This window comes from Nicotiana tabacum, chromosome 4, assembly GCF_000715075.1.
Source record: "Nicotiana tabacum cultivar K326 chromosome 4, ASM71507v2, whole genome shotgun sequence".
NCBI lineage: Eukaryota > Viridiplantae > Streptophyta > Magnoliopsida > Solanales > Solanaceae > Nicotiana > Nicotiana tabacum.
In genome coordinates this window covers 15,202,760-15,226,498 of record NC_134083.1, presented here as the reverse complement: position 1 = coordinate 15,226,498, position 23,739 = coordinate 15,202,760, and the positions used below count along the sequence as shown (strand labels likewise).

At 40.6% G+C, this 23,739-nt stretch overlaps 3 protein-coding genes across 4 annotated transcripts; 1 reads left to right on the top strand and 2 right to left on the bottom strand.

Annotated features, from left to right (window-relative positions):
• Positions 1-336: 336 nt before the first annotated feature.
• LOC107825792 (uncharacterized) lies at positions 337-4,001 on the top strand. Its single transcript, XM_016652707.2, has 5 exons — positions 337-1,309; positions 2,058-2,213; positions 3,099-3,194; positions 3,280-3,432; positions 3,549-4,001. Exons 1-5 carry the CDS (start codon positions 716-718, stop codon positions 3,681-3,683), a joined length of 1,134 nt encoding a protein of 377 aa, XP_016508193.1. The 5' UTR covers positions 337-715; the 3' UTR covers positions 3,684-4,001.
• A 382-nt stretch (positions 4,002-4,383) lies between these two features.
• Positions 4,384-9,208, bottom strand: LOC107825790 (uncharacterized). Of its 2 annotated transcripts, none has more exons than XR_001657152.2 (10): positions 8,742-9,208; positions 8,497-8,574; positions 7,721-7,817; positions 7,369-7,592; positions 7,118-7,220; positions 6,553-6,653; positions 6,265-6,439; positions 5,129-5,294; positions 4,914-5,014; positions 4,384-4,764 (listed from the first exon to the last, which is right to left on the bottom strand). XR_001657152.2 is itself a non-coding variant. In XM_016652704.2 (10 exons), the coding sequence occupies exons 1-10, from the start codon at positions 8,994-8,996 to the stop codon at positions 4,705-4,707; spliced, it is 1,365 nt and encodes a 454-aa protein (XP_016508190.1). In that variant the 5' UTR covers positions 8,997-9,202; the 3' UTR covers positions 4,384-4,704. The 2 variants fall into 2 exon arrangements, 1 of the variants encoding a protein (XP_016508190.1); XM_016652704.2 differs by having other exon boundaries at positions 5,124-5,294; positions 8,742-9,202.
• A 573-nt stretch (positions 9,209-9,781) lies between these two features.
• Positions 9,782-15,697, bottom strand: LOC107825791 (uncharacterized). Its single transcript, XM_016652706.2, has 5 exons — positions 15,396-15,697; positions 14,434-15,294; positions 14,139-14,247; positions 13,586-13,721; positions 9,782-10,081 (listed from the first exon to the last, which is right to left on the bottom strand). Exons 1-5 carry the CDS (start codon positions 15,479-15,481, stop codon positions 9,960-9,962), a joined length of 1,314 nt encoding a protein of 437 aa, XP_016508192.1. The 5' UTR covers positions 15,482-15,697; the 3' UTR covers positions 9,782-9,959.
• Positions 15,698-23,739: the final 8,042 nt, after the last annotated feature.

The following is a 23,739-nucleotide window of genomic DNA, read 5'->3' as shown; positions in this document are numbered from 1 at the left end:
TAAATTGAGGAATAAGTAGTTAATGATAAGGGTAAAATCAAAAAAAATTATCTTTTTTTTATATAGTAAAATGGTAATATATTTTTAGTATAAAAGAAAATTAAAAGTGAACGGAGTGAGTTCATTATTGTCCCTAATACATCCTGTCAAAGGACCCTAATTGCTAAAAATTCCTCCACCCCATCTTTTCATATTCCTTTCCCCCAAAACCCCACTTTATTTTCTGGTTCTCCTTTTTCCTCCAAAAACACTAACAAATGAAAAGGAAAACAACTGTGAATTGGCATACGGGAAATACTCGATAAAAAAAATAAAAGTTACTTGTAAAATTTTATACATCAAAAGTAAAGATTAGCAGAATCTCAGATAAGATAGAATCTTAACAAAGGAAAATGGATTAAGTTATCTACTTCCATACTAATATGATTATGAAAATATAAAAAAAGGTTTATTTTTCATAAAATGATATTTTAATTTAAAAAGTAGTCCTACTAAGGAGGAAATATATTATCTTTCCTCTTCCTCTGTTTCTCTCCTTTTTCCTCTGAAATGCTGCTTCTCTGACATCCTCATTCTCTCCTTCTGAATATCATCCTTTCTCCTTTATCTTCCACCTAAAATATTGTCACTACTCTCTATAACCAAAATCTATTCTTTACAAAAATACCAAAATTCTTGAATTTTCCATAGTTATTTTCCTCTACAGCTCACAACCATGCCTGTAGTATTTTCAGAAAGCTCAGCAATTTCAGACCAAATTAGATACAGAAAATCCAGAACCCAAAACCAACAACAAGATATAGATCCAATTCCAATATTATCTTCTTCTACTCGCTCAAAGCCCACAATTTCCTCTCTACTTTTAGCACCATTTTCGCCTACAAGTCCAACCCATGAAAATCCAACTACAACCACTAGTACCTCTACAGCTATTTCCACTAAAAAGAAAAACTTTACAACATTTAGAGGACTGGGTTGTACGGCTTCATCTCAAGTGTCGGTTCCTGCTGTAATAAGAACTTCTGCTGACTGGGATTCCAAGAGAGTCAAGAAGAAAAAACAGAACAGCAACAAGAACAAATCCGTTAATTCTTCTGTTAATGTTAACGGAGGAGGGATTGGGTGCAATAATAATAATGGTATCCAGAATAACACGTCATCATCATCGAGCTGTGTGGGTGTTCCTGATGTTTGGTGTGGTCCTGGAATTGGACTAACTACTGATGCTGCTTCTGTTGATTGTGTTGTTTCAAGAAGACCCGTCTCTGGTAGGGGAAGAATTGAAAATGACAAGGTTACCCCTAGAGAGGTACTGTTATGTTTTGTTTTTCTTGATTGTAGATTGCTTCAACATGAGAATTGATAGGCCAAGTTTGTTGACTGTTGGATTTTTACTTATTGTTCTTGGTTTCATATGTCATAAATATCTTTGAGTCTTAAGCTTTGGATTTGCTCTTGGACTTTTGGTGAAGCTTCTTTCTCCAGGTTGAATTTCAGGGTCAAGACAACTTCTCTCATTGTTATTTGTTAGTATTCTGAAATTAGGTTTTGAATGGTAACTTTATCTTTAAAATGATTCATTTGCTGGTTTATGTTTAAAGTTAGCTGATGAGGAAAGGGGGAAAGTTGCTCTCAATAGATCAGGACTAGTATGTCTTTTAGACTTGTCATTGCTGCTATTTCCAATCTTGCATTTTACCATCTTTCCCTCAAAGAATTGAAGTTGTTGATTCTCAAAGTTATTTGGTTAGTCATGCTTGCTGATCCTACTTAATAAGAAGAAAAATACTCATGCTTGGTGATCCTTTCGCTCGATCTCTCATTGTTAGTTCTGCTTGTTTTTCCCGCTCTTGTACTTCTTTGCCTCGCTGTGAAGTGTCATAAATTCATTTTCTCACCAGTTTCACTTTTGAATTTAAGTTGTAACTTCAGCTTAATGGAGTCGTAGGTGAATGTTGAATATATGGTTTACGTTTTCTTTTTGCTAAAGTTCATTATAAGGTTTACATAAGCTAATTCTTGCAAATCTAACAATTATTCCTTTTGTTTCTGTACAGCGATCTACATGTCCTGTGCGAAGAATGGTGAGCCCAGAAGACAACCCTTTTTTGGATATAGAAAGTAGCCTTAGTGTACCGCGATCCCAAGTAGAATTATTTGCATCTAGGCATCATCGACATTCTCGCCACGGTTACCCAGAAGGGCTTGCAGAGGTGAGTTTATACATACTTTACTGCCACACAGATTTAGTTATATCTTGCTGCTTCACTGCCTTTTGTCATGTAAATTGCGAAGTTGTCATTCGTGCGTGAATGTCCAAGTAAAAGTTAGTTTTCCGGTGCTCAGGAGCATCTAGCTATGATCCCACAGTACCTTGCTGAACAATGATCTCGACTCTTTAGAATATCTTTTCATTCTACAATTATCATTTTCTTTAGAAGGAAACGGTATTAGGGAAATAGGTTTTTGCACAACTTTTTGTCCAGATTATTACAAGCAATCTTAGCAGCTTGGTATAGAGGCTTTACATGCTGATGCATCCTGCAACGATTTTTGCCTTAGTGTTTTAAATATGTCTGGTTAGCTTGGAAGATACCAGCATATCGTTTATTGACTTGTTTAAATTAGTTGTGAATGCCAAATAAAATTAAATGAGAGGTCATGCTTAGCCCCACAAGGAAATGCTCGTGCTCCTTTTATCACAGGAATTGAGCATCATTGGCTCAATGCTGGCAAAGTTTGATGCTATTGTATAAGAGACATAGTAAACAAAAGCATTTTCTCTTTTGGAAAATATCATAAACTTAATCTGATTTCTGTCCTTCCAATTGCCATGCCTTAAATTGCTTTATGATCTTAATAATGGTAAAGCCGTGTGCGGAACTAATTTCATGGAGTATCCTTGTTTAAGAGTTAAGGAGCACAATGGGATAATGTGCATGGACTCTGGGGTATAATGTTTGCTTAAGGTTCTGAAATGTGATAGTCTGCAATACTTCGTCACTGTTATCTCCTGTATTGTGCCTGACTGCGATGGATCAACTGGAACCAATCTTAGGGAGATAATATGCATGATCTTTGTGGGGGTGTGATTGCAGATTGTGATGCTTCAAAATAGTCTTATGGGAGGAAGGACAGTTGGTCTTGATCGATATCGGGACTTGAGACTTGACGTGGATAACATGTCATATGAGGCAAGTCATTCCCTTGTCAATCTAGCCATCCTTTTTTAATATATCTCACGTTCTCTTTATCAATGATCACCCTTTAAATAAACAGGAATTGCTGGAACTTGGTGATAAAATTGGATATGTCAACACGGGATTGAGAGAAGATGATATATGTCGATGTGTTAGAAGAACCAAGCCCTTCTTTTTGAATAATTTCTCTCTTATCCGCACAGAATTGGAGAGGAAGTGCAGCATCTGTCAGGTTTTTTCTGAGAGAAATTTTATTAGACATTATTTTTTGTTACTTGCACTTCTTGAAAGCTTTTTTTGGTTGTTCCAACAGTTGACACTTTGTCCTTTCTGCTTCTCCCAATACAGGAGGAATATGAGGCTGAGGATGAGATGGGAAAGCTGGATTGTGGACACTTCTATCACATTCGTTGCATAAAGCAGTGGCTGATGCAAAAAAATAGTTGTCCCGTTTGTAAATCTGCAGCTATGTCTAATAGCTAGACGTAAAAAACATTTCCACCCCGCATGAACCTGTCGTTCTTTCTGTATAGCTTCTGTCGTCACTACAAGCTAGAAAATTCTTTACAGGGCGTTTCTACCCTATTTGATTACTGAAAATGATGGTTCTGTTGTTTGAGTGGCAATCCAATATGGACTGAGACGAATGGTACACAAAGTATTACTATTCTTGTTTGAGTACAGTGGTTGAATGGTACAAAATTTACCATTACTAATTTTACATGTATTGCAGATAAGTTTCTGTCATTCTATGTCAAGGTTGATTTGGTGCTTCATAATACAATTCGATTTTTCATGGCAGTTTAGTTCCTTTGTTTATATTTACACCCCAACCCCCAAACCCCAACTTCATTGCTAGAGGGGAAATCATTGCATGAAACTAGTTGTGAGCCTCAAATTGACGAGTGCTGCAGTTGATATATGTATCTTTATTGAGGTGGGTATTTTGGTCTAGATAATGGAAAACTTGACACCGTCATGTTACCATTTAAGGAGTGGGCCATCTCATATAGTCATATTAAGTGAAGTGCATTGAGCTTTTCTTAATAGTGGGTCAGTACCAGGCAATAACTTTCGCCAAAATAAGTGGACCTTGATTCCTTCATTTTGTGATCAAGATTTGTGGACTGGGAGTGGGCACGATGTCAACCTCAATATCTCTATTGCTAAAACAATGAAATGAGAGCAAAATCAAAATGGCCATAGATGCAACTGTTCTATGAATTGTATTTTGCATGCTTCATAAACTGCACATCTCTTACCCACAATGGTCAATGGTCCCTAGTTATCTTTCAAATGGAACTCAATGTACATACTTATCGCTAGAGTTGGATTGTGTGGGCTCCTGTCTTTACACCCATCTCATATCCCATGCATCCGATGTAGGATTAAAGGTTAAGTTTCTCCCACTGTGGCACAATATTTTCACCGTGGCAGAGCTAATTCATTGATAAATGAGTTAGTAATCTGCTACAACTTCACACGGCACTGGTTGCAGAGGATGTTACACTCTATCATGTCGACTGAGGAATTCAATTATATATGGATATACTTGATAGAATGCCTGCATTTAGAACTTCATCTGCTTAATAATTGGTTCATATAGGTTAATAAATTTCCAGAGGTAGAAGAGAACATTGCATCATGTTCATCACTAACTTATTAGTAGTAGATTCGGAAAATATTGAATAACTGATTTTATAAAACACATACCATTCGTCCACCGACTAGATCATAATGGGCATAGTTTGGACCCTGAGGTTCACCAAAAACTTTATACGTGACCAAGTTCTCAGGAATCAGCTTGACAGTTTCTAGTACATTAATATGGCAGTAACAAGTTAGCAGTTAGATTAAAGAAATGGCTGGGAGAAGGTAAATATGTGAGTAAACATGATAACAGATCACAAAATGGTATTCTACCATACACAGCTTCAGGAGGACAAATAAGGTCTCTGTCCCCTGCAAGAGCTAAAAGAGGCACATTGCTTTTGTGAAGATGGTCCTTATAAAAGAAAGTCCCACTTCTATTCCTTAGACCACCCTTTTGGAAGACTGTTGATAGCTGTGACAGAAGTTTCGCAGGAATAGTACCTGCATAAATGTAACCATGTGATATTCCATAAATAATAGCCATAAAAGTACTCTCAGAGTTTCTTCTATCTTTTAATATCTTATTTTATTATTTCAGAGGGGAGGTACTGGGCAGTTTGGAGGATGCAGAGTCCTAATCTATTGAAGGATTTAAGACAGATGTTAGGTGTGCATAGTATCATGTTAGCAATGGTCTAATGATCTCAAAGACGGTTGATGCAACACAACAGATGACAAACACAGTCAATTTATACATCATATACTGCTTGGACAGCGATCTGCTTAACAGAGAGTTAGTTTGCTTGAGAAACTAAAGTAATTTCAGAAATAAAAATTACTACGAAGTCATTTTACCTACAAGAAATGCGAGTTTGTTTAAGCTAAAGCTTGTTAATAGTTCTAATGGAGTACAGTACACAGTAACCAAAAAAAATAAAAAATATATATATAAACTATGAGTTCAACTGAGGTAATGTCCTCAGGTAGAAATATGTTATGACACCCAAATGGTTGGAGAAGTAAAAAGTTAGATTCAGTTGTGCAATGACATAGCAGTCCATGATAATCGACAACTGTGGAAATCTAAGAAAGTGAAACAAGATTTCTCGTATAACGACACCTATCACAGGCAAATGCTTCTATATTAGCTTGAACTGTGAACAAAAACTTGATTGCATGTCGGATATTGCTGTTATTGTGTAACGCCAAACAATAATACCAATCTTGTTTTGGAGAGCTTGCGCTTGTTATCCCCTTCCATCAAGTCAACAATTCACCTAAGGTGGAACCAAACCAATTACAGTATATCATTTCCCTTTAAGGCTTTTACTAGCAAGACGCGACTAACCATAAAAGCAAGATTCAATAAATGGAGCTGACAAAGAAAACAGCACAAGTCAATCATGTTTTGCATCTCTTCTCACTGATGGTTATGATCTTTGATGAAGAAAGAAAGCCAGCTCATACTTACAAAAGTTTTTCAAGACAAGCCTCTCAAACATTTCCGGATGCATCATATTTTGCGCAGATACCTGAGGATTTAACCATGATAAGAGATACGGAGGACGAGATGCAAGAGGATAGATGGCTGCGAGTAATGCTCCGAGTGGAACAACTGGAAGATTCACAGCCTTTGCAGGATCTACCTGTGCATCCACCAACAATTAAAATCCCCTTTTCATCACATTAGAGATAAACAAAGGTTGCAGTCTATTTGAAACCCTAAAGTGCAGCATGTGATGTCTTCCATTTTACTTACTAAGGGTAAAAGCATTTTCAGGGATGACCGTGAAGTAGTGTAGTCCAGTGATGAACCCAAAGTGATGACTGATGCCAACTCAGTGCACTTTCCTCTGGAACCTGGTAAATCAAAGACATTAATTCAGACGCATGTAAATATATACTACATGAAGTTACACATATCGTCCCTCTATCCCAAAATGTTTGGCGGCACTTTTCTCTTCCCAAGATACAGACTAAGTAAACTTAGACCTAATTTCACCATTTTGATATGAGGAGAATTGCAATTTATAGTACTTATTGCTTAGTTTCGATCTCATAGAGTTCAATTCCCGTTCCCAACCCATGAATATCTAAATTTTGAGATGAATTAGTCTACCCTGATTTTAGCTCTGAGATTTAGTCAAACTGACTCTCGAGAGCATTATTGTTTAATTATAAATATATTGCTAGTTATAGTTCTTTTTTCTGAATAAACAACCAAAGCACAAGCCAAAGGACTATCTGACTAACTTTGGCTACCATTTTCCCCAAAACTAAGACTAGGAAATACAAGAGTACTGGTGGATTAGAAGGCGTTATACCATTTTGTGAGAGCATGGCATACAGCAAGATACCTCCCATAGAATGGCCAATAGCGAGCAACTTTCCATCCTTCGGTCTGCATTGGTTCCTTATGTAGTCCATCTACATAAACAAAAACAGAAGCACTAACTAGTAACTAATGCACGTCAAGCGCATAAATATAATAATCTTAGAAAAGCTCCTGTAATACATTACACGAGGAGATAAAGACCAATCTATTCAAAATCCATGCCACGAGATGTCACCTCACCGCTGTAGGCACATCTTCTTCCAAGTAATGATCGAAGTCCCAGTTATACTTCCCAATCAGATGAAGCTGTTTCAAGAAATCTTCTACTGTAATAGAAAAGCGGTTTTGCAAACCAGTAAACTGAGAGATTGGTTGTTGATTTTCCTCAATAATATTTCCAAGTCCATGACCAAATTCAGTGAGTTGGCTTGTAATAGCAGACACTTGTGTTGCATCTTGTAATCCTGAAATTTTTACCCAAATATGAATGTGATTGCAATGAAACCGCCTTTTTAACAGGGTTTTACATTTTTTTCCAATTGCTTCCTGATTGATTTGTATGCTAAGGGATAATTAATCCATTAACACTTACCTTCATCTTGACTAATTTTTGCGCTCAAGCCAGCACCTCGAACTTCAAGAATCCAAGTATCAAATCCTTGGTGAGACATATATCGTGCAAAAGATGACTGCAAGTAACCATATTTTTGATTTGAAGGTTAAACCATCAAACTGACATCTAGCTAAAATCAAAGACAAACCAAAAACTGGGAAATCAGAATAAAGTTTAACAATGACCACATCAGCTCACACAGATATCTTTTGCTTGTACCTTGCACTACATATCGATGAAAGCCGCAAGATCAATCTAAGAAAGCAGAAAAATCACCACACCCTCAGGTATGATGAGATGACTGCACTATGTAATTAGACAGGTACAGAGTGTACATTATAGTGTACGTTTACGATAATAAAGTGTGAGAAACTATCTACGGAAGCAAAGATGGTATGTTAATTTTCACAGGCTGTTATAAAGTTTGGACATTTAAACAAATAGATGTTAAACATGAAGCAACCATCCCATGTTCATATATACTATTTGTTGCAATTTTAATGAATTTTTACACATAAATTATGATACATGTCAAAAGCACAGGGTTCAGATGAACCCACTACCATAAGGCTGGATATGCCACTGATGATTCGAGATGAAAGACAGGAGGATATTTACTGATGTTAACATATCTGTTATTAAGAGAATAGGTTAAAGGCAAATCGTCTATCCGCTGTTATGAACCATGGACTTAACACACAAGGTACTCAGCCCAGTGGGGCATGTTGAGGAGGAATAAAAAAGCAGAGACTTACACCAGGAGCAAGATCATAGCCAATGGCATTAGTGCCTACTCCAGACAACAATAACAGAGGATGATTCCTGCGGCTCCGCTGCACACACATTTTCACATTATATCTATATATTTTAATAGTATTCAGAAGATAATTAAAGGGGAACGGTGCTTTCCAAGCTTAATATATATGTATAATAATGTGTAGTAATATTTTTTTGGATTATCTATTAACATATTATAGAGTTCAATTTCAATGTAGAGCACCTGTGGTGAAGGTAAGTAGCGCCATAGGGCGAGTTTCCATTCATTGTTGGGAAGGGGAACGTAATGAAGCTCATCGGCCGTACAAACAGAGGGCTTAGGGCTGGTTCTACCACCTGCGCTACTACTGATGCAGAGTGGCCGCAGCCTCTGCGGTGGACTACCAACGGCAGCGGCGGGTTCTACGGCGGAGAAAGACGGAAGGCCAGCCGGCGCGTGAATCGCCCAACGGAAATCCGATGGAGCAAAAGCAATCATTTTATTACACTAGTTGTATTTAGGAACAAAGGAACAAGTTCTTAATCTTTGTAGCCCAGAATGAGACGCATTAATATTTGATGCGTAATTTCCAAATTCTCGTTTTATTCATATTTGTTGCTTTCAATTTTCCTGAGTGTGATAGTATCTTAAATGCATGCAACATGTGCACGTGTCCGGTGCTAATGCTCCGCCTACTCCACGGGATAACAGTAATTCCTCTGTCCCAATTTTAATTTCAGTATTTATTAAATATAGAGTTTAAAATATTAACGCAAGGTAGTAAATAGTAACGTGACATAAATAGTAATTAAGAAATGGTTAGAAAGGTTACATAAGGGAAAAAAATATCACATAAATTTAAAAATTACAAAAATTGTAGTAATATTATCTTAGATAAAATGGCATGTGGAGGAAAAAGACAGTGATGGAACGCAATTCCCAAAAAAGAGTAGAAGAGGAAAGATGAAGATACGTGAAAGAGAGAACTGCCCCTTTTGGCCACAGCCTGATTCCAGATTACGTATTGAGATATTTGATTTCTTATACGATTATATTAGTGAAAGGGACGCTATTGAGTAACATCAACAACACAAAAATCTTCTCAGTATTGTAAAATCTCATTGCATGGAAAAAGAAAGTCAATGACAACAAGTACACATACATTAGCTCTGTCCAATTAAAATATCATTGCTTGGATATTTAAGTGGAGGATACAGACGAGCCTTCAATATTGCCACAAAAGTCCATTGCAAAATTACAAAATCAAAACTGCTATCTGAAAGCACTGGAAAATTATGTCCATTCAGTTTAGTAAATATCTACACATCTAGAAAACAATTGAGATTTTTCTTTGAATGGTGTAGTAGTAGTAGTAGTTGATAAGCAAACAAGTCCCAAATGAAGTTTCAACTAAGATTTTTATCCTTTATTAATGAATAAATGCAAGCATGATTCAGAATGTCATCCTTGAGGTGACGAAAAGTTTACAAGAGAAAGAAGGTGTTTAGCAATCTCAACAGATGCATCTGGCTTCGCAGCTTTGAGAGCTCTCTCAGACATCTCTGTCATCAATCCCTCATTATCTGCAAAAACCCCGTTGCGCGAAGGATAACATTAGAATCCAGAGGTGTGTTAGGAGGGCCAGTTCAATAATTCTTACATAATTAGCAGAAAGATTTTGATCGGAACAATAACATGTAAAAACACTTTAAATATGCATCTAGAGCAACCAAAAGGGTCCAAAGCAGAGCACGCTTAAGTGCAAAACTGATAAAAGACAAAGGAAAGTGATGTTCATAAACCCCAAAACCTCTACTCCCTGCTCAAAATTAAATCAGTAGAAAAGTTTAGCCAAAAGAAAGAAGACAAAATAGGTAACACAAGAAACACTAAAAGAAACACAATGCTGATAATCTATGCTATGACAAGACTATGGTCAAAGGGTTCTCCATTTGAAGAAAAATAAAGCTAGAACGAGTAGAACAAATCTATAGCAAGATTCCTGGTCCATTCTATCTGCCATTCGATGTGGTGTTTGATATAACGCCTCCTAGGTGCCATTCGATGCAATGGGCTGTTTTTTTTTATGTATTTATGTTTTTTTGGAAGCCATCTAAAACATACACTTTCACTTTCAGTATCCAATTGGTATGATGTTTTTTATGAAATGAATTCATGAATTCCATAAGAAGATGATTGACGGATCACTTCTCATGAGAAAAGCCACTTATACCTAATCTTCAGCATTGTAGGAACTATAGCAATCTTACTCTCTTATTCATTTTTAGTGACACTTCTTTATGGAGCTAAGGCGTCCTAGGTCTGTTGTTTATTTTGCCTTTCTGAGAATTCTTGCTCTATATATAGATACTAAACACAGGCACGTATAAAGTCTTATGTCAACCAAATTAAAGTCAATCAAATAAGCATCTTTAATGATGGTAACCTTCCCTCTCTCTTCTTATCTCTCAAGTGTGTCAACGATTCTGTGATAACTGATTTGTGACGAGCGAGGACATCAGGAGAGGCGTATTTCTCAAATTTGCTAAGGCCTGGTAAATGTATCTGCATGCTCTTTCAGCAGATATCTAAAATGTGAGAATAGATTTAAAGATAGGTCTAAAGTGCCATATTCTTGTTTGAAGCTCGTCAAACATGAATAGAGCTGCAGTCTAACCAATTACCAAACTCAACAGTAAACCAGGTAAATTTGTAGCTTTGGTACCATGCTCCAACTCGGAGAGCACGGACGAGGAGGAGAAGAGGATGTGTAGGAAGTGTTACAAGAAGGCAAGGAAAGAGGCAAAATTGGTAGTCACGGCGGCTAAGACTGCAGCTTTTGAGCGATTGTACGAGGATCTTGGGGGCAAAGGAGGCGACAAGAAGCTTTTCAGGTTAGCCAAGATTAGGGAGAGGAAGGCTCGGGACCTGGACCAAGTACGGTGCATTAAGGACGAAGATAGTAAGGTTCTGGTGGAAGAGGCGTGTATCAGGCGTAGATGGCGGGAGTACTTCCATAGGCTCTTGAACGAGGGAGGGGACAAGAATATTGTGCTAGGTGAGTTGGAGAATTCAGGGAGTCAGAGGGATTTTGGGTTTTGTAGGCGTATTAGGAGCGTAGAGGTGGAGGGGGCGATGCGGAAGATGAGCAAGGGTAAGGCTACTGGGCCAGACGAGATCCCAGTGGAATTTTGGAAGAAAGTGGGTCAGCCAAGCTTGAAGTGACTTACTGGTTTGTTTAATGTCATTTTCAGGACGAAGAAGATGCCCGAAGATTGGCGACGGAGTTTGATGATCCCGTTGTATAAAAACAAAGGTGATATCTAGGACTGTAACAACTATAGGGGTATCAAGCTGCTGAGTCATACTATGAAAGTTTGGAGAGGGTGGTGGAGATGAGGGTGACGTAGTGTTACTATTTACGAGAACCAGTTCGGATTTATGTCGGGACAGTCTACTACATAAGTCATTCACCTTGTGACGAGATTGGTGGGGCAGTATAGGGAGAGGAAGAAAGACTTGCATTTGGTATTCATCGACCTAGAGAAGGCCTATGATAAAGTCCCGTGAGAGGTCCTATGGAAATGTATGGAGGCTAGCGGTGTCCCGGTGGCGTACATTAGGGCGATTAAGGACATGTACGAAGGAGCGAAAACTTGGGTGAGGACTGCGAGAGGAGACTCAGATCATTTCCCAGTGGAGATGGGGTTACATCAAGGATCGACTCTTAGCCCGTTTTTGTTGCCTTAGCGTTAGATGTGCTGACGCGTCACATACAAGGGGAGGTGCCATGGTGTATGTTATTTGCTGATGACATAGTCCTGATTGATGAGACGCGAAGCAGAGTTAATGCTAAGTTGGAAGTTTGGAGACAAACATTGGAGTCTAAAGGTTTCAAGTTGAGTAAGTCAAAAACTGAGTACTTGGAGTGTAAGTTTAGTGATGGGATGCATGAAGAAGAAGTGGAAGTGAGGATTGGTACTCAAGTCATCCCTAAAAGAGATAGTTTTAAGTATCTTGGGTCTCTTATTCAAGGCAACAGGGAGATTGACGAAGATGTTATTCATCGTATTGGAGCGGGGTGCATGAGATAGAGGCTCGCCTCGGGGGTTTTGTGTGATAAGAATATGCCACCTGGACTTAAGGGCAAGTTCTATAGAGTGGTGGTTAGACCCACTATATTGTATGTTGCTGAGTGCTAGCCCGTCAAGAAATCCCATGTCCAAAAGATGAAAGTAGCTGAAATGAGGATGTTGAGAAGGATGTATGAGCATACAAGGAAAGACAGGATTAGAAATGAAGTTATTAGGGATAACGTAGGAGTGGCATCTGTGGAGGACAAGTTGTGGGAATTGAGGCTGAGATGGTTCGGGCAAGTGAAGAGGAGAGACATAGATGCTCCGGTGAGAAGGTGTGAGAGGTTGTACATGGCGGGTCTGAGGAAGGGAAGGGGTAAGCCTAAGAAGTATTGTGGAGAGGTAATTAGGCAGCACATGTCATTGCTTCAACTTACCGAGGGTATGACCCACGATAGGAAGGTGTGGAGGTCGAGGATTAGGGTTGTAGGTTAACACATAGTAGTGTGTTCCTCCTAGGCCGACCAGTAGTACTAGGACTATTTTTGTAATTTCCTTTTTATGGTTCTTTATTAAGCATGCCGTGTCATTCACGCCCGTTAACATGTTACATTGTTGCTAATATTCTTTGCTACTTGGTTGCTTTATCTCCACTGTTTCTTGAGCCGAGGGTCTATCGGAAACAACCTCTCTATCTCTATGAGGTAGGGGTAAGGTCTGCGTACACTCTACCCTCCCTGACCCCATTTATGGGATCAAACTGGGTTTGTTGTTGTTGTTGGTACCATGCTCCAACTCCCACCGCCCCAGTTTTACATATTATTAGTCACGTCAATGTCCAGCATGGATTTAGCAGAGTTACATATTCACAATCAAAATCATAGATTTTCAGATGAAGGGAAAAACTGAAGTTTATTAAACAAAACCATGACAGCAAGATGATGTATGGATTGTTTTTGATTAACTGCAATAATCAGAATAATACTACACATACAAGACAGAACACCATACCTAAAATTTCTTCAATAGCACTTTTAAGAGTCAGAGAGTCAAGTTCATCTTCAGTTATAACCCTTGAACCAGCTACATCAGCCATTAGACAAGCATTGTGAAATTGATGTCCTTCAGCCACATTCGGTGAAGGTATCTGCAAAAATTTCAAGAGAAAGCTATAAAGAAGTGTTTTGCCAAGATTAATGAACTAATCTCTCAAGGAATCTGAAACACCAGAGTTTTAAAACCGTGGAGGCAATGGATTTCTTTTCATTTATAATAAGAAGAAACGAGAAGCCATACTTCAGCTATGAATTGTAAGTTAACCAAAATTTTGGACAACTGCTATGGTCCTCTACCTAATCTCTCTCGAATAGTTTCCACCTATCTAATTTTGATCATTCAGAGCGGCTGCTATTTGATGCATGTTTTTGTGTCCAATAAACATTACACACGAATAGAGTTGTCCTCACATCAAATTTCCTCCCAAAATTGGTAAAATCAAATCGTGAGCCACAAGGCCATTTGCACCATGGATCTACAAATGTCAGTCAGAATATATGATTATTACCAGAATACAAGGTTTCCCAGCAGCCAAGATCTCGGAGCAGATCATTGCTCCAGCTCTAGATACAATAAGGTCTGCAGCTGAGTATGCCAAATCCATAGAATGCAAGAACCTTCGCCAAGATAGGATAAAATCAAATTAAAACGGATAAAAGGACATCTCTTATATTAAAGAAATTTGCCTGAAATGCAAAATTTGCAATATAGTAACCCACAATTATCGAGTTTAAATCGGGAAATAAAACATCTTTAGCACTAATGACAAATAGGCATTTATGTTGAAACGAAACAACACTCACGGGGTTATGTATAATCGGGGATGGAATTTTACAAGGCTTTCCATCTCATCAAATGCTAGAACACCCGTCTGCCATATTAAAAACAAGTCTTTCCGTTCGTCTAACATTTCAGAATACAAATGCAAGATGGCAACATTAAGTGCATTGGCACCCAAAGAGCCACCAAGAATCAACACCACTTTACCATCCCCCTTCCCTACAACAGCCTTTGAAAAGAAATGACGCCTCGCCACAGCCTTGGATGCATATTGCCTCAACGACAATCTCACTGGATTTCCGCACACCACGCATTTATTCTTTTGCCAGAAACAATCAACAGTAGAATTAAATGCAGCAAACACTTTGTCAGCAAATAATGAAAGCACCCGATTTGCTACACCGGGTACTGAATTTTGTTCTTGGATTGCTAGTTTAATCCCTCTGAGTCCAGCAGCTAGGCAAATCGGAAACGAAACAAACCCACCAGTTCCAATTACTATATGGGGTTTGAACTCTTGAAGTATTAGGAAACTTTTGATTAGGGATTTAATGAGAACATAAGGGAGGACGAATAAATTGTACAGAGAGATGAAGGGCCGGCCCAATGGTGCGGCTCGAATCGGCGTAAAAGAATATCCTGCTGTTGGCACTGCAGTGCTTTCCATTCCAGTTGGGAGCCCAACAAAGAGTATCTGGGCATTTGGGTCAAGGGTTTTGAGATCATCAGCAATGGCAATAGCTGGGTATATATGGCCACCTGTGCCCCCTGCGGCCAATATGATTCGAAGAGTGTCAGTTCCACTTCCAGCAGCTGCTGTTGATGCATTGGTGGTTTGATCGTTGGGTTTGTTTAGAGAGAGACAGCTACTGATGTTGAGATTCCTGAAGTCAAAGCAAAAAATTGAAATAAATTACGCACAATAGATACAAACAAAAGCATATACGTAACAACTATATTTATGGAGAGGAGAAATAGAGCCTGCCTAGATTGAAGTTGAACGGATATTTGGGTTCGAAAGAAGCGGCGGTTCAGTGGAAGTTGCGAGTGTAAATTGATGGCAGTAAACATGATTGAGAAGGAATATGAAGAAGACAGAATCAAGATTCAGGGTATACATCTGTCTGCTCAAACATTAGATCTTTACTAGATACTGCCTTAGGCAGGTAGATAAATAGAAATTTGAACTCATGCTTTTTGTTCAATAGTAAATGTTTTCACAACTCCCAACCTCCTCCATTCTATTTAATTATTGTGCTAAAGGTCTAAGCCAAGGTTCTTTCAATTATAAATTTGAATGGATCTTTATGTTTACAACTTTTTGCAGGTTCTTGTGTTTCTTTCTATTTCCTTTAACTTCTGCATCATCTGATTTAAGACGTCTTGTCCTTTCCTGGGGGTTATTTTCCTTCCATTGCTGTTATAAAATGGTCAAACAAGGATTCTCGTCAACAACCTTCAATTTCAACAGGTGAGTTTAAATCTCAATTTTGATCTTGTTATATCGTACAGTATACCAATCCAGATCTGATTAAAGCTTCAAGTATTTGGATCGGTTGGTAATTGTACTCGACGAGAATTGCATAAGCTCATGATTGCTTCCCTTAAAGTGTCAAATTAATACCAAGTTGTCTGTCTCTTTTGCTGACTCATCTCCTTGTCAGTTAAATTTTTTTTCGTGTGTGGTTAAAAGTGATGCTGTAATTTAAGTTATTATTATATTCGTTCACTTTTATTTATCCATTATGAACTTTAAACACCCCTTAAAAAATGATAAATAAAATGCATAATTTATCATGATACTCATATTAATTGATACATATTTTTAATTAATTTGAAAAAATGATTTGAAATGAGTAATTAATACTATTGTTTGACAAAAAAGTATAAATCTTCGGTTAAACTAATTAATTTTATGTAATGAGAAATTAAGCCTAATTGATAATAATATTCCTGGATTTACAACTAGCTAACACAAATAACGCAGGGTAGTGTTGGTGGGGGATTAGATGCAGTGTGTATTTAATATTACAAGAGGAGCAATGATGGAAGAATATCAAGCAATAAATAACAATAAATGACATCAACGTAAATAAGGAGAATGATTCACCCAATAATGAATGAGGTGGATGATTCTTCTTTCTGACAGTGATGAGGGATAGACAAATCCTAGAATATTGAAACTATTCTCGTATCTGATGGAAAAGTCTAGAATAATGGATGATAAAATCTTTATTACAAAGGTAATGTTTGTATCTGTTCTAGAGGGAGTCTTCTTCTCAAAAAGTGTTCTTATTCAAAAATATTACATGCCCTTTCCCCTTATCTCTTTTTCTATTTATATGGAACATATCCCCAGTCAACCTTAAAAGTACAATTACATAGAATATTCAGTGGAATATTTCCTTAAATATCCTATTACAAAAATTAGCCGTTAGTACCGTCCTTGATACTTGACCTTGACCGTTATTGACCGCCCCGCTACGAGCCCCGCTGTCCACTAGTCGACCTCGATCACATCACTTTCCATAATATCACTCCATACTAAATCTCATTGAGGCAGATTTTGACCTATACAGTTAGTCCCTCCGCCTATTCATGTCGCTTATTGTTTTCTACCATGGGCGACCTCGATGAGCGAACTCTGTTAGTTATGGTTAAGAAGTTCAGGTCGAGTAGTAGCGTTGCAGACGGGTTGGAAACGTGGCCTTTCGTGAGCCGCTACCCAGGGTCACGTCATTTCATAGTGACGTCATGTCATCATACGTCATTATTACGTGTTTTCTCGATACCTTGCATCGTTTCCCGTGCCTCTGCCGCTTCGATTCCTGAGCTGGATAACGATAGTTTGCTTTCTCGATATTGATGCCTGAACTCTTATAAATAGGGATACAAGATCCTTTGCCTTACTCTTGGCAATATAAATATTGGACATTCATACTTTCTTCTTCCTTCCTTATTCAGAATCCTTGCTCTTTTGATCTTACTTCCATATTCTTGCTTTCAGTGATTCTGATGGCTCCTGCTACTCTTGACTCTTCTGTGTTTACACCTCCTTTATTCATAAACAAAGATGGTTAAAGTGTCTCCTAGTTCTTGGGGGGAGGGGAGGGGTACCTGATCCTATTCCCTTGGCAGTGCACATGCCTTCCCATGACGATAGGGTTGCCATTGTTGTTGAGGATGAAAGCTTTCCTATGGTGGAGAAAATAATTCTCTGTAACGAGAAGGTTAGATCTGACTTTTCAAAACAGCCCGAGGACGACATTGAGGCCACGAAATCGGTGATGGATGTTGTTGCCCTTGCTAATTTCACGGCGAAGTTCAAAATTTTAGCCCACGTCCATCTGGTCCCGGCTGGTCGTGACGTGGTGCAGATTCATCGCCCCGGATACTGCGCATTCTACACGTATCTGTTCTATGTGAGCTACTCATTTTCCTTTCTCCCATTGGCGGAGGAATTTTGCCGCTACTACGGCGTCTAACCGGCCCAACTTTCACCTTACATCTACAAACTCATCCGCATGTTGACAAAGTACGCGAAATTAGACGGCCGCAGGATCTCTCTTCACCACCTGATGCACCTCTTCGCGCCCAGTTTCTATAGGGGGCGATGTTGCATCTTGGTCACCGAGGAAGTAAGAGTTTGGTAGTGAAGATGGACGATAAGGCAAATCATCGGTTCTGGCTTAGCTACTTCTACGTTAAGACCGAGGACGTGGTGACAAATGCGAATGAATTTCCTAAGGCATGGAATTATGCCCGTAAGTATTTTTTACTAAGCGCTTATTTTGCTCATTTTGATTGTAGCCTAACACTCTACCTTTTCCTCGTTCAGCTGATACTTCGCCCCCTCCTTTGGTTGCGAATATTCATGACTGGGTTAGCCAGGTCTTGCCTCACACAGTGAGGATTCGCGAATGGTCGACCTTTATCAAGAAGTTCGGACCTAAGCTTTCAGCGACCGGTGAGTTTACCCGTTTTAAATCTTTATTGTCGTAGCCTTCTGGTCGCTTGCTTCTTATTATTTTGTGGGGATCGACCTCTTAATCTTCTTTTTCTTCTCTTTTGTTTTTAGCCCGAGGATCTTCGAGGAGGTCGAAGGCCCCTACTCATGCGTTTCGCCAGATGAACACCACAACGGGGTCCACCCCTGTTGTGACTGTGGCCGAGCTTGCCCGCCATTCACTTCTATTCGGCCTCCGGTTTCGGCTAGATTGGCTCGATCATCTACGGCTTTAATACCAGAGGCTCCGACCTCTCCCTTGCTTTATTTAATAGATGAAGAGTCTTCACCAAACGAGGAGGATTTGGTCCCTCGTAAAAGGAGGTCGGTGGACGTCGGCGATGGGACAATCTGAGCCATAGATTCTACAAGGAACGAACGCGAACCGGCCTCTGTTGTGCCTGAAGACGGTGTAAATTTTTCGTCTGAGGTCCTGCCATCAGCGGAAGCTGCAGAGAGCGTGTCTCTTCCTGATGCCAACGTCGAAACCGGTGGAGTGTCCGTGGAGGTTCTGGGTACTGTGCGGCGACATGTGCCATCGTCCTCGCAGCCTGTTAATATTCCCACCTCGTTTACCAATGAGAGAGGTAAAGGGGTTGCTGAGGATGGTTACGAGACGGGCTCCGATATGGACCCTGAAGAGGTTAGGATAAAGGGAGAAGGACTCACCCGGCTCGAGGTGAGATTGGAGGGAACCACGCGGAACATTGTGATCCCTCTGGATTGGGATCTTCTAGTTGATGTGGAGGACGTGGTCCCTTCTCTTGGTCCCCTCTGTTCCGACGTGGAGGGTAAGACCCTCGAGAAACTGAAGGACTCCACATTGCCGAGGAGCATAGTCGGCCTTGCTCTTAGGGTAAGTTGGGTATTTTATTGTATGTTCATGTCGAATCCGATTTTATTCTTACTCGCTTCTGATTTTCTTTTCAGACCATGATCTTGACCGAAAGCTCCCGCCGAGAGGAGAGGCGGAAGGCCATTTTCCAAAAGATGGAGTGGAAATATCGCGAGTATCGTGATAATCACCGTGAGCTTTGCAGGCGGCTTGGTGGGAGTAGCAACTTTCGGGCTCTCCGATACGAGCTAAAGGAGAAGGATGACGAATTGGTGAAGGTCATCGAAAAATGTAGTGAGTTCGAGGGGGCATTGAAGGACAAAGAAGAGGAGCTCAAGGTGAGTAGGGGAGTCGAGGCCCAATGCGCCGACCTTCAAGATCAAGTGATCTCGTTGCGGCCTAAGCTCGAAGAAATTCTAATCAGGGCGGATGCTCTGGGTGGTGAGCTCGCCGAGAGGATAACGGACTTAGAGAAGTCAGAATCGGATCGGTTGGCGTCTCTGAGGCCAGTAGAGGCATCGGAGGTTATAATCCGCGTTCTTCGTTCAGAGCGGGCGAGTGATTTAGAGACGGTGAGGCTCAGAGAGGAGCGACTCGACGAGCGTATAGGGGAGTTGGAGAAAGAAGCTTCGGGCCTTAATGAACAAGTTGTCTCCCTTGAAGCCGAGAAGTCCCAGTTATTGGCTCAACCGTCCTCTTCTCGCTCTTCTGCTTTTCCTGACATTCTGTGGGATCTGTATGAGATCTAGATCCACGTCGAGGCCCAAAGGGATATATTTAGGGACTTGATGGCGGTAGGAAAGGTTTCTGAGGCCGACTTCGAGGATGCTCGTACTAAGGCACGCTTAGCTCGGACTGCTTTTGGCTATGATCCCGCTACGCCGGAGGCTGGTGATGGCGAGGAGGACATAGGCGAGGACAGGATCGAACAAGATGCTTGATATGAGGATGAGTATTCTGAAGGCGGTGGCGACGGTACTCGCGGAGAGGCGAGTGGAGATGACCTAGGCAGTAAGATAGATGATGTTGTTGGGTTAGGTGGCGAGTAGTTGTTTTTCTTTCTTTTTGCTTGTAAGTTTTGTACATATTTTTGTGGGCATATGTTCTAGCCTTTGTAAAGAATATATTTTATGAAATGTCATTTTCGCTGCTCGTACCTGACTATTTTCCTCTTGTTCGGGATTGTATGCCTCTTTCTTTTGTTTTTCTGTTTGGTCGCTTTAGTCGTAAAAACTTAGTTTATGTGTGTTGAACGAGGTCGAAACAGAACTAAGTTTCGATCGCGGTCGGGGGCCAGTAGGTGTTAATTCGAACAAGGTCGAGTGTGAGTTAATTCGAGTGAGATCGAATGTAACTTTTATTTAATTATGGCCGTGGGCCGAGCGGGTGTTGATTCGAACGAGGTCAAATGTAGCACGTACTTAGTTACTTCGAGCAAGGTCGAATATGAGTTAATTCAAGCGAGGCCGAATATAACTTACTTAATTGTGGCCGGGGGCCGAGCGGGTGTTGATTCGAATGAGGTCGAATGTAACCCGTACTTAGTTAATTCGAGCAAGGTCGAATGTGAGTTAATTCGAGCGAGGTCGAATATAACTTACTTAATTGTGGTCGGGGGCCGAGCGGGTGTTGATTCGAATGAGGTCGAATGTAACCCGTACTTAGTTAATTCGAGCAAGGTCGAATGTGAGTTAATTCGAGCGAGGTCGAATATAACTTACTTAATTGTGGCCGGGGGCCGAGCGGGTGTTGATTCGAACGAGGTCGAATGTAACCCGTACTTAATTGTGGCCAGGGGCCGAGTAGATATTGAGGCAATGTTTCTCTGGCGAAAGTATGGGCGAACTCCATACATTTGTGTTTTGCTCATATACTTGGAGAAATTTACATGCTTTTCGGGCTGGTATTCTAGTCCCAGTCTATCTAGTCCCTTCATTGGGCGACCTGGAAGCGTGTTGAGAGGTTGGGCAATGAACTAACCGTCCGGTGCCTTCTTCCATTTGTATTTCAACTTGAAGTGTCCCCCTTGTCGCCTCGTTAAAAACCTCCTTGAGAAACCCGACTGGGATAAAACTCAAGTGAGGAAAAAAAGAGTACGACTTGGAGAACGTTTTTTCTTAAAAGTTGAAGTACTTGTGGTGTGTGATGTTCCAGTTATTTGGTAGTAGTTTTCCTTCCATTGTTTCTAGTTGGAAAGACCTTTTGTTTGTTGTTGCCGTGATTTTGTATAGACCGTCCTAATTTGTTCCCAGTTTGCTTTCCCTCGAGTCTTTGTTTGCTTGTGTTTTGGCTTTGAGCACATAGTCCCCGACTTTGAGTGGTATGATCTTGGCCTTTTTGTTATAATAGCGTTCTGCCTGTTGTTTTTGGGTGATCATCCTTATGTAGGCCATATCTCTCTGTTCTTCGGCTTCGTCGAGCTCTTGCCTTCTGCTTTCATCGTTCCTAGGCCCGCTCTCATGGGAATATCTCAAACTGGGCTCTCCGACTGGTATTACCGCATCAGTCCCATAGACTAATGAGTATGGCGTCTCTCCCGTGCTCGTCTTCGGCGTTGTACGGTAGGCCCAAAGCACTTCTGGTAATAACTCCGGCCATAGTCCCTTGGCTTCCTTAAGCTTTTTCTTCATGATGTTCAGTATTAATTTATTGGAGGATTCTGCTTGCCCGTTGCCCGCTGGGTGGTACGGTATTGAGAGTTTTCTTTTGATATGCCACTTCTAAAACAATTCGGCACCTTTTTTCCAGTAAATTGGGGTCTGTTGTCGCAATTGATCTCGTTGGGGAGGCCGAAGCGGCACACAATGTTTTTCCATATGAAGGCGATCACTTCTTGTTCGCGTATCTGGGCGAATGCTCCTGCTTCTACCCATTTAGAAAAATAGTCAGTTAAAACCAAAAGAAATCGTATGTTACCTCGCCCCGCAGGGAGGGGGCCGACGATGTCCATTCCCCACTTGATGAATGGCCAAGGGGAAGTGACCGAGTGGAGGTTCTCGCCCGCTTGATGGATCATTGGGGCGTATTTTTGGCATTGCTCGCATTTTTTCACGAAGTTCGCGACCTCTTTTTTCATAGTGTGCCAGTAGTAACCTGCCCGTATGAGACATCTAACCAGAGCTCGACTGCCGGGACAGTGGCCTTCGTGGACTTCTTCTAGGACGCACCGCGTTTGATTCGGGCCTAAGCATTTCGCTAGGGGGGAGCCATACGTCCTATTGTATAGGTCGTAATGAATGATGATGTACCTGGCTGCTTGCATCCGAAGCTTCTTGGCTTCTTTTTTATCATCTGGGAGTACGCCATCCTGCAAGTATGTAACAATACGATTGCGCCAGTCCCAAATTAGATTTATGGTCCTTATCTCGAATTGATCTATTGATGAGTGGAAGAGGGTTACCACGTTTCTTTCTCGGTTATGCTTTTAGTGGCTGCTGCTAATTTGGCAAGGCCGTCTGCTTCGATGTTTTGTGCTCAAGAAATCTGGTCGAGCTGGCATTCATCGAACTCGGGCAGTAGTTTACAGATCTCGGCCTGGTATTTCTGTAACCTTTGCTCTTTGATCTGGAAAGTTCTTGCGACTTGGTTGACAATGATTTGAGAGTCGCAGCATGGTATGACCCGTCTCTCCCCGTACTTGAGTTCTAGCCTTAATCCTGCAATCACGGCCTCATACTCGGCCTCGTTATTAGTTATGCCCGGGCACCTTATGGACTGGCGAATCACTTCTCCTATTGGGACTTCGAGTATAGGGTCCTAATCCGGACCCTGACGCATTAGAAACGTCGTTGGTGTACAAAATCCATAGATTTTGTATTTGTGGAGAAGCGTAAGCCGCTTCTTTTTCGACTTCGGGTATTATTTTTATGCTGAAGTCAGCGACAGAGACTTGTGATTTTATCGCCGTTCGCGGTTGATATGTGATATCATGCTCGCTTAATTCTATGGCCCATTTGGCTAACCTTCCCGATAGCTCGGGCTTATGCAAAATACTTCTCAAGGGGAAAGTTGTGACTACTGAGATGGGGTGGCACTGGAAGTAGGGTCTAAGCTTTCGTGAAGCTACAACCAAGGCAAGGACCAATTTTTTGAGGTGGGGGTCTTTGTCTCAGCGTCGACTAAGGTTTTGCTAATGTAATAGACGGGAGATTGCGTACCTTTATCTTCTCGGACCAGGACCACACTCATCGCCAGAACCAAAAGTGATAGTGAGCCCGCCGCAATTGGCACCGTTGATTGTGAAAGATGCGAGTTCTAGTTTGAACTTGACATGTTCTGAAAAAACGATTCTCTATGTTCCTGGAAGCACAAAAAAGGTTGAGGTTCAATTGGGTGGGCCAAAACTTTACATCCCCAGGGGTATTCAAAAGATCATTCCGAATAATGGTTTGAGGAATATAACAGAGCCAGTCGTGATCCGACCTGTTGCCCAACTCCTAGTGACAAACACAAAAGCTATTCCCAGGAATTATAACAAGACTATCATGA